The sequence below is a fragment of the Triplophysa dalaica genome, chromosome 12 (genome assembly GCF_015846415.1).
Source record: "Triplophysa dalaica isolate WHDGS20190420 chromosome 12, ASM1584641v1, whole genome shotgun sequence".
Taxonomy (NCBI): domain Eukaryota; kingdom Metazoa; phylum Chordata; class Actinopteri; order Cypriniformes; family Nemacheilidae; genus Triplophysa; species Triplophysa dalaica.
In genome coordinates, this window is record NC_079553.1 from 5,433,121 (window position 1) to 5,446,980 (window position 13,860).

A 13,860-nucleotide genomic window follows, 5' to 3' on the forward strand; every position below is an offset into this window, starting at 1 on the left:
GCATTTTGTAAACGTATCATCAGCAGTGGTTCATTTCATCACACATCGGCTGTGTTCCAATTCGGGGGCTGCATGCTTAGAAGGCTGAATTTCAAGAGCGATTGCGTCACAGCAGCGAGACTGGAGGCTGTTAAAGCTGCCCTCGATTCAAAGGTTGCCCAAAATGCGACCTTCCGTTGCTATTTAAGGATAGATCGAATGTATCCTTCACAGCTTTGGCTATCCCAAGATCCATTGCGCGCCTGTAACGGCTTGATTTTTTTTTTTCATAACTTTAGTTAAATAAAAGTATGTAATTCACAAAATCGGACAATCTCAGTGTTTTAATATTGTGTATGATGTTATTAATTAACATTATTGGTGCATTATTGTGTTTTTTAGTTTGTAAGGTTGGTTAACTGAATATACTGTTGGGCTGTTTAAATCTACATATAAACGTGTCATAAATATTCTCGAAAATTAAAAAATATTTTGTATGGCTCCGTATTTGTTTAAAAAAGTCAGTAACGTGTCTGCCGTGTCCTATTGTCACCACGCAAATCACGCAATTATTAAATCTGCGAGGCTAGATCGTCTCAGTTCCCGCCCAATTGGGCGGATTTGAATTTGATTGTCCGGGTAATAATTGGTTTGGGTGGGTGGACAAAAATTGGGCGGATTTGGGATCAGATTAGTGGGTTTTGATTGAATTTGAATGTACATTGTATATGCTTATTATTTAACAAAATAATTTTGTGCGTGTATTCCACCCGATTAGTAATCCTGACGTGACTGAACACGCCTAATGAAGAGGTCGCTGGCAGCTCGCAGGCTAGACCGCGAATTTTAGCCAATCACGAGTGATAGTGTGCCACCGCCAAAAAAGAAGAAGCAGTCAGGACTCAGTGGGAAGTATAAACAATATGCCGAAGTCTAAATTGGTTTTGGCTGGAGGTAGACTACTCTCTCTCTCTCTATCTCTCTCTCGCTCTCATTTACACACCCGTTTATAATGAGTAAAATGTAGTAATAATAATAGTACAAATAATGATATTTGAAGTATAAAATATCATTTAATTACACGTTGTTGAATTCGTTACTAACGAATTGAGTATGTGAATGATCTTTAAAGTAAATCTACCCTGTGAAGTGCATCGGGTGTGGTGTGAGGGCGGGTCGATGGGACAGAGATTTAAACGTCTTAAGATGTCATTTTGTTACTGTGGTTCCGTTGGTAGTGAATGTCGCTAGCCACAGCATGGTACATTATTTTGGCATTTAAAATGGCTAAATATTGATCAAATATTTCGAGCGGTTTTGTGTGCGTTTGAGCGGGTTTTGGACCCTTTTTTGGCTGGAAACCATCAACTCTATCTGGCAACACTGTTCGCTTCTAGAACTTTTGAGGCTGCGCGCTTTGGAAACCAAGTGCTCTTTTTTAAGTCCGCGACCTTAAAGGTTGCAGCCCCTGAAGTTGGACAGCTATCGGCAGCGAACCGACTCGGGTGCGGTTTAACGTTTGCGGGGGGGGGGGGGGGGTGCGCCTACGTCATCCATAAGTCAACTAGGACAAAGCGAGCTCCACAGACTATGCAGTCACTTTATTCTCTCCTTGAATTTACAGGCTTTTCCCAGAAAAAATAGTAGCTGTTTCGCATAACTCCTAACTGAATCTTTAACAGGACTTGGTCATCACTGCGCACAGTTGCAACAGATGTTTATGCGAAGACTTGAAGACTTCCTTAAGAAAATTCCAGTAACCTGAAACGATGTAACGTTACTTCAATTCACCGGAATGCAGAACTCTCTCACCTAGTATTTTTTGTGGGAAGTATCCCGAACACTCGTTCAACACAGTCTAAAAACGTCTTTACAGTTCGTACAGAGGTAAGCGGACTTTATCACAGTTATCTATAGGCATTGTATCTTTGTTATTTCAGCGAGCAGTATTAATAAAGCAATATTTTGGTCCTATATTGCAAACGTTTGAAACCGTAAAAACAGATAGTCTGTCACTATAATATTCACTAATGTTTGTAGGTGTGTTTGCCTTGCAGACGTCACACTAAAGTTAAGAGGATCGCGTGTACTAATATAAATAAAACACAATGTTTCATAAACACTGCTTTGCTCTCTCGTATGTGATTGGAGGATGATCGCTGTTGGATGCTGGCCACCTGCCACAATATTTGCTTTTGTATAATAACATTTATTTTGACACATAACGGCGAATAATAAAATGTTTGCATACACACACAAGAACATATACTCGTTTACTTCTGAAGGAACATCCTTATGATTCTTGTAGCGTAGTATATATATATTTGTAGAGAAGCAAATATGAATAAATTTATATTTATAAAATCTGAAGAGAAATTCATAATTGACATAAAGAGTGTATAAGCGATATCAACAAAATATTGAAATATGTAATTTACGAGAAGGCAAATACATTTATTTATTTTTCTCTACTTTTATATATTTAATAAACTTTTTACATATTTGTATAAAAATTTGCATACATACAGTCTATTCAAGTTCCCTATAATTTGGTCCCCTTTTATTTTCATAACAAACAACAGTAGAAATACAGTGCACTTCAAAAAAATGGGTATCCTTATTACATTCCATTCGCATGTTTCGTAGACCCATGGTTAATCATTACTTTTATTTTAAACCTTGTGAATTGCAACATGATAAGCATGAAATTCTTTCTGTATTTAATCTAGTTTGCTATTTGGATATAATATTTATTCTGGGTTATAACGTAGGATTTGGTCACACAGACCTGTGCCTATAGCAACCAAGAGATAATTCACCTAAAAATAAAAAATCTGTCATCATATATTCATCCTCATGTGGCTCAAAACCTGCATATGACTTTGATTTTTTAACACGAAAGAAAATATGTTGAGAAATTTCTCAGAGGTTGTGTGCATATCATGGAAGTCAATAGGGGCAATGTGTTATATTGCTTATATATTAAGTGTTTTTTGTAACTTATATTGTTTGTTACAGGCAAAGCACTGAATGACTTATTAAGGAACTACAAACATAACCGTTCTGTACAGAAGAAGAACAAATTATATCCTGTGTCTGTTCCGGACAAAAAAAAATGCACTTTAAGCAGTAAAGTCACATGAGTAGAAGCCACTTAGAGACCTCTTTGCCCTGCAGTTCATATCAGAACATTCATTGGGTATTTTCGTTACTGTCACAGTAAACTGCAGGTTTTTTCAATTGTAGCTGAAAGGAATAGGTTTTAATCATTTTAGTTTGCTGCATGATTTATAAATTGTATTTTCAGAGGGAAATTAAATTCATCCATGATAAATACAATATTAAACATCCCATTTTACCAATAGAAGAAACTGAGATAGTTATATTTACAGATATTTAATTTGTTTCTCTCTGTTTCCCCACAGATTTAAATAAAGCTCATGGGAATGTTTGCTCTGTTCGCTCTGCTTCTGAGTCTCCAGGCCTTTCTGCACATTAAGCAAGTTAAATCCCAACAGTCTTGTATAATAACAGCCAAGGGGTGTGCAGCAGACTGTAAAGGTCTTCGGCTACAGGGTGTGCCTGTAACACAACTTCCGGCTTCTATTGAACAGCTCGATCTCTCTTTCAATAGCATACAGATCATTCGCAAACAAGACTTTTTCAATTTTAGTCATCTGCGAGTCCTCAAGCTTAATTACAATAATATCTCAGTGATTGTGGACGATGCCTTTCAGAGAAATCTCCTGCTGCAGGATATAAATTTATTTAACAATTCTTTGACACAAATTCCCCTCAAAGCTCTGGAGCCACTCACAAATTTAAAGGTTTTAGAGTTGTCCAATAATATGTACACACAAGTATTTCTAGGTGATGCTTTTTTTAATTTTAGTCAGTTAAAGATTTTGTCGATTGGTGGACCGCTGGTCAGTAATTTAGCAAGCCTTGACATTGACATATTGAGAAACCACTCGTTGGACAAGTTTGCCATTAAAACTGGTACTGGTCTTAAAAGTTATGAAGTTGGGTTTTTCAAGACCCTCAGCACCAAAAACTTGTGGCTCGATATAGCTATAGACAAAACTCCAGATGTCCTTCCTAAAATATTAAAAGACCTAGCAAACAAAACAATTGATGTTCTACGTTTCCGCAATCTTTTTGAATTTCAGTACTACACTGGCAAACAGGATATTTTTTATGGCCTGCAGTATATAAATACTCAAACATTGTTCTTCCATCGAGGTAAATTCAATGAGGAGGTTATTAGAATGGCTCTAGTAAATGTTGCAAAGAGTCCAGTCAAAGCTTTAGCGCTTGTGTATATCGACTTTGCTCGTTCGCAGAACATAACACAGGGATCCAGTGTGACAAACCTGACCTTGGAAAAGTTGGTTCTCTCGTAAGTTTTACTAACTTTATTGATTATTGATAAGCATATATCGATATAACATATTTCAATCTCATCTTAATTGTGATTTTTGTGATTTATTCTAAAGGGACATCAGTAATCCAGATATAATTCGCTTCGACTGGCGCTTCACCTGGCTAAATCATATCCGTCAAATCATTATATGGAACGTCAACTTCAACTCTGTGCCTTGTGACTCATGGCAGGAGTTGAAAAGTTTAGAGGTATTCGACATCTCTAACAACCAGGTGAAGGACAGCTATCTTTATTACCCGCTATGTGACAACAGAAACTTGCTTTTACTTCAGACCTTTAACGTCAGTCGTAATCGCCTTGTTAGTCTCAGTGACTTGGCGTCTCTGACCAAGAACTTTGTCAAGCTGAACACGATCGATATGAGCCACAACCAACTGCGATATATAGGGAACCGTGTCTGTAACTGGAGAACGACCATTACCAGAGTACTTGCTAATCATAACAGCTTGACCAGCAACTGTTTTAAGTGTCTCCCCACTTCAGTGTTCTACCTCGATTTGTCGTACAGCAACCTGGACCAGCTCGACATGGACTATTTTAATAAAGCGTCCAACCTGACAGAGCTCCTCCTTAGCGGCAACAAGATCAAGTTCATCCCTTCTGGTTGGAGGAATCCATTTCTGATGACACTTGCTCTAGATGGAAACTCATTTGGTCTCATTAGCATGACGTCTTTTAAGGACATGCCTTCGCTACAGATGCTGACCGCAGGGAACAACCCATACCATTGTACCTGTGATCTTCATACGTTTATACAGGAAACCACAAGTAAGGGCAAGGTGAACATTACAGATTGGCCGTATAACTACAAATGTTACCACCCGGAGCGTCTTCTCAATACAATGGTGTCCAGATACTTCCCTGGTCATTTAGCCTGCGATATTAACCTTGTTATCATAATATCTGTGTCAACGACTGCTCTTGTTGTGCTTGGTATGGTGCTTGTCTGCTATATATTCCACGTGCCGTGGTACATTAAAGCTACATACCAAATTATCAGAGCTAAGTACAGAGCCCATAAAGAAGGTTCTGATCAGGCTATAGACTACACATTTCACGCCTTCATCTCATACAGCCATTCGGATGGAGATTGGGTTAGAGAGCAGCTGCTGCCCTGTCTAGAGAATGCTAGGCCACCCTATCGACTTTGCATCCATGAAAGAGACTTTATTCCAGGGAGGTGGATCATCGACAACATCATTGAGAACATTGAAAATAGCCGCAAGGTGTGTATTGAAAACATTCTGCTAAGCTGCAGGCCAAACATCTAGGTAAATGCCTTATTATCTAATTTAAATCTAACATATAAAACATCACATTTTAAAAAAGCGAAACATACTGATTGGCAAGACACACCTTCTGAAGTTTTTTTGTGAAACATCATCATGTTTTTGTTCTTTAGGTCATCTTTGTGTTGTCAAGAAATTTCGTGAACAGCGAGTGGTGCAACTACGAGCTCTACTTTGCCCAACAACAGGGCCATCGGCAAGACATTTAGTGATGTCATCCTGGTTGTCATGGAACCCATTGATCCCACCTCGCTACCTAGCAAGTTTTGCAAACTGAAAAAGATGCTCTGTACCAAAACATACCTGGAGTGGCCGCAGCAACCCACAGAGCAGAGTTTCTTCTGGATCCAGCTGAGGAGCGTTCTGGGAAAACCAAATGCAATAAGACAGCGCACTTCAAGTCGGCTCAGCCGTCTGTCTTCAGTAAAGTCGATGTCTCTTACTGAGGTGCAACTTGAGAACCAGAGGTCTGTAGACTAAAAGGAAAGATGAAGATGACCATGTTAACAATAAGCTTTCAAATAGAGGTCATGCAGAACATGTAGAAGGACATGTTTAAGATGGCCAGTAGAGAAGATCCATATTTTATTTTCTTGAAACATGAACATGAAAATACATTATCACATGAATTAGTTACAATGTTTTTGAATCTGACGAAGATCAGACTTATCTAGAAAGGAAACGACTTACCCAATGAACCATAATAAGACAACACATTTGCTCTGATAATCAATACTGTTTTATTTACATTAGTGTGTAAGTACATTTACTAACCCCTGATTAGGCCAGTAATCATCAAGACTGCCAACCAACCTATGTTTACTGAAACAAGTTGTATTACTGCAATAAAACTATATTGACAACATGCCATTTTTGGCATATTAAAGGGACGGTCTGTCATCATTTACTTACCCTCAGGTTGTTCCAAACCTGTCTTTGTTTTGCTGAACACAAAGAATGATATTTGAAAAAATGTCAGTAACCGAACAGAACTCATCCCCCTTTTACTGCCATAGTAGGAAAAACAAATACTATGGGAGTCAATGGGTGATTAGATCTGTTTGGTTACTGACATTCTTCCAAATATCTTCCATTGTGTGCAGAACAAAGAAATGTATACAGGTTTGAAACAATCTGATTGGGAGTAAATGATGACATAATTTTCTTATTTGGGTGAATTTCACAATACTGAGGTATAATAAGAATTTGTTGTTGACACACTGTAGTTAAAAATAGATTGGTATTATTGGTGGAAAATCATTTACTGTACATTTATTAATGAAAAATGTAAAACCGTGCTATAAGAATGTTGTACTATACTATAATTTAAGAATGGAAACTTGACAAACAATCAAGTAGCTGTAATGTATTCATGTTCTCTATAACAGACAATTAAACCTGCACATTTTCAAGTCACAAGCCTTTTCCTTTTGTTGGAAACATGTGGAAATATGCACTCATAGTGAATGGAAGTTGTTTTATTTGTGCCATCACATACCTACCTCGTCCCATTCAGAACATTGTGCAACAATCAGATTCTTTTTTTCCATTTCTCATCACTTATCATGTGCCATGGATATCCTATAATGAACCAAAACTCATTTTTAGCAAATAGAACGGATTTTACGCAAGTAATTCTAGTCATGCCAGGAAACACTCATCGTGCTTCCACCTAGTTGGCTTCAATGTTGTTCTGAAACAAGACAGCTGTGCTTCAGTTTCCAATACAGGGGTAAAGAAAACATGCACTATCATTGGGATTTTAATAACATGATATGAATCACTATAACCATACTGTATGTTTTTGTTATCTTTGATCGGTTTCTTCATTACTACTTTATTAGTTTTAGTCTAGACTATCAGTCAAAAAAATGAATGCAATGACTTGCACACCATGCATGCATGCACAGCACAGCAGAGTGAGCACAGATCAAAGTTACACTGTTGCTTCACTTATTTTACTCGGATTGTGGCACTACTGTGTTTCCAATTCTGTTTACTACAGATGTAATTTATTTGGTGTAAAAAGGCCTATTATTATCTTTATTGATACGTTTAAGTCATGCAAAGACCATAAGATTAGATTTATTGTTTGAGCACATTATTTTTAAAGGTTAAGTTAAATTGAACGTGAGCATATGGGCGGTTTGCTGTTGGAGGGGGCGTCACCTGATTCCCCGCACAGGTGAATCGACGCTATTTAATTGCGATGCTTTCGGGCGCATTCAACAGCTTCGTCAGACGCAAGGTGCAGCTTCATTTTGCTCGGTAAGTTGAAACTAATTACACTATTTCTGTCTATAAACATTCGGATTATAACAGCGTTCTGAAAAGATCAATGCTGGTTACAAACGGTTGCAAAAATATCCATTGCAAGACACAAGGCTGGAGTAAAATCTTCACTGACGTAATTGTGGGTTAATGTAAGATTAAATTAAAAGTTACCTTGTGCGATTGTTTAAGTTTTAACGTTTGTAATGTTGGTTAGCAGTCTTTTATTCTATGACAAATTAGACCCCCATTATAGAACCGACTTAATTTATACTACTAGCCAATTGACAATTCCTGCGTCACATGTAACACTTAATTGTAACACGTTAAACCTTATCCAAAGTAGTAATAGTTTTGTAAACAGTTACGATCGACGTTTCTGAATATAACATATTGAATATGAAACACAAATTGAGCCCACTATAAGCACGTCAAAAATCTATTTCTACAAGCTTTGATGCTGAATGGTCAGCCTGGGCGCCTTTAGTTCGTACAAAAGGCTGATTGAATAATGGATGTATACCTGTCTTCCCCATCCATGCTAGTCGTCATCTACCTGCCAAGGCCAAAGGCCTGGTGGAGCAGAGATATTAGATCCGTTAGTGGGGTAGGTTAAGGGCCACTGGGGTCAGCAGTGGTGCATGGTGTGCTGGGCAAAAAGTGTTATCTTTCTGAATGAACGTCTTTAAGTAGCCGATCATTTTTTTTTAAGCAAATTGGGACAGTCCACTCAAAAGGCGTACATGCTCTATGGTCTATACAGTTGAACACTAACCTGAACTATATGTGCTAAAGGGTAAAATTGTGCTTACCCAAGTTGAAGGACACATTATGAGAATGCTCCTTGAACTTTTTTTAAATTGACCTTAATTTACCATGGAAAATCCTAATGTAATGTTTTTGCAGGGTAGTGGTCATTTAATTAAAAAGCACCATGGTTTCGCAGCTGGAAAATGCAATGGAAAGCCTGATTAAAGTCTTCCACACATACTCTTCTAAAGAAGGAGACAAATACAAGCTGAGCAAAGCAGAGCTCAAAAGCTTGCTTCAAGGAGAGCTCAATGACTTTTTAACAGTAAGTGTATAAAAAATGCACAAAGCTTGGGCTACATGCATGCATGTTTGTTGGAACATTATAAATAACTTTTTTGTCTTGTAGGCGAGTAAAGACCCCATGGTCGTGGAGAAGATCATGTCTGATTTGGACGAGAATCGAGATGGGGAGGTGGACTTCCAGGAGTTTGTTGTGTTGGTTGCTGCCCTCACAGTGGCATGTAATGAATTCTTTGTAGAAAGCATGAAGAATTAAATGTCTTCACTTTCACAAGTGAATGTCTTGCCATTTGAATGAGACTATTTGTAACTTGCTATTTATGAGAAATAAAGGCTCTGCATGTGACTTAAGAAAATGTGTATGGAAAGTAAAACTGGTGAGGTAAGCTGTCTTTTAATGTCATTGATCTCGATCCTTCACTGTTGCAAGAGTGCCATCTACAGGTTATTACAGCAACAAACCTGGTCTGAATATGCTCTGGGTCTTTCTAAATGTATCCCAAGTTTAAGCATGACTAAAATGCACTACTCCTGTAGCATATTTAATCTGTTTACTTTGAGAAACATTTGACATTTCAAAGAAATGCAATACACCGTCACAGGCATTTTTAATAAATACACATGCTACAACAATCAGAAATTGCATAGGGTAAAAAAAAAATGGAACAATCCTCACAAAAAATATTAAGACTTTTCTGTGGATTGTGTGAAGGTGCATTGACACCATGCAATATTTTGCAGCAAATCATAGTCTTGTTTTAAGAAAATAAAAATATTCCTCTCAGCTCTGTGCTGCTGTCCGCTTAATGGCCACCAGTACCAGGTTTCTTGGGGAAAAGGCAGCGTCAAATAGTGGAATGAGTTTACTTGGAAAACCTGAAAATTAAAATACAAAAACATTTCTGTAGTAGGTACTTCTGTGAACAAAGTAAAAATTGTACATAATTTAAAAAACACTTTGACTTGTATAACAAATCAGGTCATGAAAAATAGTAATTCAGAGCTATCTGAATGCCTCACTCCAGCAGAAGCTGGTTTGGATGCCAGTGAGATGTCTGTTTTTACAGTCCATTTATGAGTGACTTGCTCTGCTCCACTTACCCCTCTCCTGGAGAAAAATCATTCTGTCCAGTAACACAAGAGTCTCCACCACAGGTGCAAGCAGCAGAACCAGGCTGAAATACACCACCACCCTGCCCTGCTGTGCTAGCATTGCCTCCACACAGACAGGGTCAAAGTGGAGATCAGTGGGTAAACCCACCCGTGGCAGTGCCATGCGAGCATATCTGTGAGAACGCAGAGACTAATTATATAATTCAGCATTATATGGCATAAGGGCATTTCATTGACACTACTCTCCACAGAGATTAATGCATTGGTCAGCGCTGACGGGAGTGTGAAAGGCAAAAAAAAGTTATGATGCTTACTCCGAGAATGACAGCATATGGGCCTTCTTAACCTGTTTGAACCCCTGGCCTGCGTAATTCAGGTCTTGCCGCTCTGATGATGGTTTCCAAGACAGCTCTGTAGCAATGTGTCCGCAGTAGCCCGCTCTCCTCTCTCAGCCTGAGGAGATAGTCCTCTATTGCATGACAAGCCCCCTCTCGTGCCTTGTAGGACAACTGGTGCCCTGGTAATCCACGTACCCAGTCACTCATAGGATAACCATTTTCTGAATGAGACTCCATTGAGGCGGATGAGAAGTTGGATTGTATCACCCCTGGAGGCTTTGGGTTATCCTGGGTTGAGATTTTCATATAACAGCAAGCGACAGAGGTGATGACTTGAACATGAGGGCAATTGGAAAAATGTCGAAGAAGGGTTGAGCTGAGGTCTCCACAGGCATGAAGCCCCGTAAGGACAAAGTTACTAGATCGTTTTGCATCAACACCAACATCCTGGATTGTCACATCAGATCCAATTAAGGGTAAAGTGTTAATAGGTGATTCACTGGAAAACTTGCAAATTTGTTCTGAGGTAGTGTTTGTATGGTTTTTAGATTTCACGACAGATGGAGAAACCACAGTGTTTATTTGGAAGACAATATCAGAAATGTTTGTGTCAGCTGCACATGTAGTCTGTAACTCCACTGCATGGGCTTGGTAGGAATTTTGTTCTACTTCCATCTCCTGTTCGGATGGCACTGATAGCCGTTTCTTTTCATACAGCCCAGTGATAGGTCCATCACTGTCCCTTTTACTTGCCTTCACATCAAGTTGCTTGATAAAAACATCCCATGATGCCTTTGGATCAACCCAGCCCACCACATGGCGAGGAGTGGGTCCATGTTCAGAATGCAGACCTGACTGCAACAGAAATACATAAATTCATTCTCTACCCCAAAAAACTGGGTCACAGTAGTAGTTAGGTTTTAGAAATAATAATCAATGGTTATATTTGCTGTGGCCTGATATGAATTTAAGAAAGATCATGCAAATAAGCAAATATTAGGGTCATACCCGCTGACTTTCTTTGTCCAATGTCAGTAGGAGCTGTCCATCAAATTTGGTGGCCATGGAAACCAGGTCAGGATCAGCCTCAATTCCAGTGACATCAAGGCCAAGTCCAAAAGACAGAAAACGTGTCAAATGGCCCTGCAGGGATCAAAGTGAGTTACAGCATAACAGCCAAATGCTTAACATAATTATATCATAGCAAAACAAAACAAAGCACAATGCAACTGTACCTGTCCGGACCCAAAATCAACCACAGAGTTACAGTTAGCCTGGTCACACAACTCCTTAACCAGCTAGGAGAAATAGTTTAAAAGAACATATGCAAGTTTAATGGTCTGCTAGTGAATTAACCCTTTCAACTAACAAAATTCTAAGAACTTTCAAATACAATACTCATACCTTTCCAAGTCGACGGATTTCATGCTGCTTCTTGGGTTTAACGTGTTTGCGGAAAATATGTCCTAACAGAGAACTTTGACTCTGGTTAGACATAAACTCATCTGGCATCTGTGCACCTGCATCCTGAGGGTGTCCAGCTGGTGCTTTACGTGGAAATGATAGGGCATGTGCTGCTGTCTGCAGCGCCAGCAAGGACAAAGGCCACACAGATGGGTAACTAAGACAAAAATAAACGGCCCTGTAAAATATTGTTCCATTATTTGCTCCATCTCCAGGTCTCTGAGTGGTTCATTTGTTTTTACTGTACCTGACTATACAATGCATGTAATAAAACTGAATGACTGAACACTTGAATTAATGCTCCTTGTGACCCTACCTTTTAACCCTAAGGCTTTGCTCAAATGCTTAAGATTAGTTCAGTTTTATTTACATGTAATGGACAGCCATGGAAAAGAAACTAGATTATCAACAGCTGGATCAGAACGCCTCTTCTTCCAACAGCCCAAAAGGTCTAATGTGACACCCTTTTTCATCTCTCTCCACTGGCTACCGGTTGAAGCCCTTATCAGATTCAAGTCACTTAATGTTTTAGTAACTTTGTATTAGCACCTATTGTAATATTGCTCATTTGTGACGTATCGTTTATTGCTCTCTGAACTCTCTGTAAGTCACTTTGGATAAAAGCGTCTGCTAAATGACTAAATGTTAATTTTAACAGCACACCTAGTAACTCATTTAGAAACGGTTTATATAAAGTATGATAGATGGTACCTTCTGAAGAAAATGTTTGAAGTGTGCATAACTGTAATTTTAATAACGTGTCTATTCTAAGAAAAAATATAACATGGATTTCATCTTTTGCTTTAAACTATGGCCGTACTCAAAGCACTTTACAGAGATAGAACTCTGCACAAATATTTAAGTAGATATGCACCGTTATGAACGTGATTTTCGCTCAACCAGCCCTCTCTTACCGTCTGTCTTTTATATCTCTATCGAGCAGTAGGTCAGCGATCTGTGGGGGTGTAAGATCACCGAGGGCTTTCTGCCAGCTCACAGGCAGAGTATCCCACAAACTCTCACTGAAGAACTCCTGTGGGGACAGTAACACAGATACACTTTCAGATGTACATGAATATTTTAGCGTTCTCTCGTAACAAACATGATGCTAATCCGACAGAAACTACCCCACGTCTTTAGGCTTAAGGTTGAGCAAATATTCGTTTACTGTTACACTATCGCTACTGATCCAGTTCGGACAGACGTTAAAAAACACGTTAAACACAAACAGCTTGTGACTATGATAAAGCACAACAATCAACTTACTATTATGTAGGAGTCCGATATGTGTCTGTAGTTTGACAGGAGCGTTGTCAACTTCATGGCCAATCCTCTCTGCTCCTGCTCTGATAAAGCCACCACAAACATTTCGAAAACAAAACTACATGAAGACTAAAAGGTATGGGATGCTTGTCCTGAGAACGCCTCACTTCCATTAATTTAATGCAGAATCAGAATAGGAAGTGTGTTTGAATTCATGCGTCGCTGCGCTGACTTGAAGCAAGCAGTGCATGCAGGTTAGAAACAGTCTTGGCTAGAAGGGATACAGCTACCTCCACTGGGCATGCGCACTTCAATACCGCATCATTTTTGTCGTGCTGACAACAGTTTTTATTATTTATTATTATTATAATGTTAGGTTTAAGGTTGGGGTAGTTAAATGCATTAGCTAATGTTATTTATGGTAATTTTATTTCAAGATTGTGCGTCACTTCTGGCTGTAGCTATATCCCTTTAGCAATAGCGGAATTGGACAGGCACGCTGTGCTGCGCAGAGCGATCAGCGCATGATATCAAAGTACCGCGAGAGCATCATTTCAAAATAAGAGCTCTCGCGGTGTTATGAAGTCTTTTTATTTCTTGATTTTGTATTCATCAATAGGGTCAATTACAATATGTAATAGTTCGA

General features: G+C 38.8%; 3 protein-coding genes across 3 annotated transcripts; 2 read left to right on the forward strand and 1 right to left on the reverse strand.

The window, feature by feature from the left end:
* The first annotated feature begins 1,503 nt into the window (after window positions 1-1,503).
* Window positions 1,504-6,672, forward strand: tlr18 (toll-like receptor 18). Its single transcript, XM_056761700.1, is given in 5 exon segments — window positions 1,504-1,866; window positions 3,405-4,378; window positions 4,476-5,649; window positions 5,826-5,899; window positions 5,901-6,672. Coding segments are annotated over 4 exon segments (2,499 nt in total). The 5' UTR covers window positions 1,504-1,866; window positions 3,405-3,419; the 3' UTR covers window positions 6,193-6,672.
* A 1,224-nt stretch (window positions 6,673-7,896) lies between these two features.
* On the forward strand, window positions 7,897-9,410 carry s100a1 (S100 calcium binding protein A1). Its single transcript, XM_056761702.1, has 3 exons — window positions 7,897-7,980; window positions 8,890-9,058; window positions 9,143-9,410. The coding sequence occupies exons 2-3, from the start codon at window positions 8,918-8,920 to the stop codon at window positions 9,290-9,292; spliced, it is 291 nt and encodes a 96-aa protein (XP_056617680.1). The 5' UTR covers window positions 7,897-7,980; window positions 8,890-8,917; the 3' UTR covers window positions 9,293-9,410.
* Window positions 9,411-9,542: 132 nt separating this feature from the next.
* On the reverse strand, window positions 9,543-13,696 carry mettl25b (methyltransferase like 25B). Its single transcript, XM_056762595.1, is given in 9 exon segments — window positions 9,543-9,912; window positions 10,138-10,322; window positions 10,464-10,495; window positions 10,497-11,342; window positions 11,496-11,630; window positions 11,723-11,785; window positions 11,892-12,108; window positions 12,866-12,984; window positions 13,218-13,696. Coding segments are annotated over 9 exon segments (1,794 nt in total). The 5' UTR covers window positions 13,320-13,696; the 3' UTR covers window positions 9,543-9,817.
* Window positions 13,697-13,860: the final 164 nt, after the last annotated feature.

Bases quoted from the DNA above. Each gene is read 5' to 3' on its own strand.
- s100a1 (XM_056761702.1), top strand. From the start codon at position 8,918: ATGGTTTCGCAGCTGGAAAATGCAATGGAAAGCCTGATTAAAGTCTTC. The intron at 9,059-9,142 runs GTAAGTGTATAA...TTTGTCTTGTAG, and splicing joins AGCTCAATGACTTTTTAACA to GCGAGTAAAGACCCCATGGT.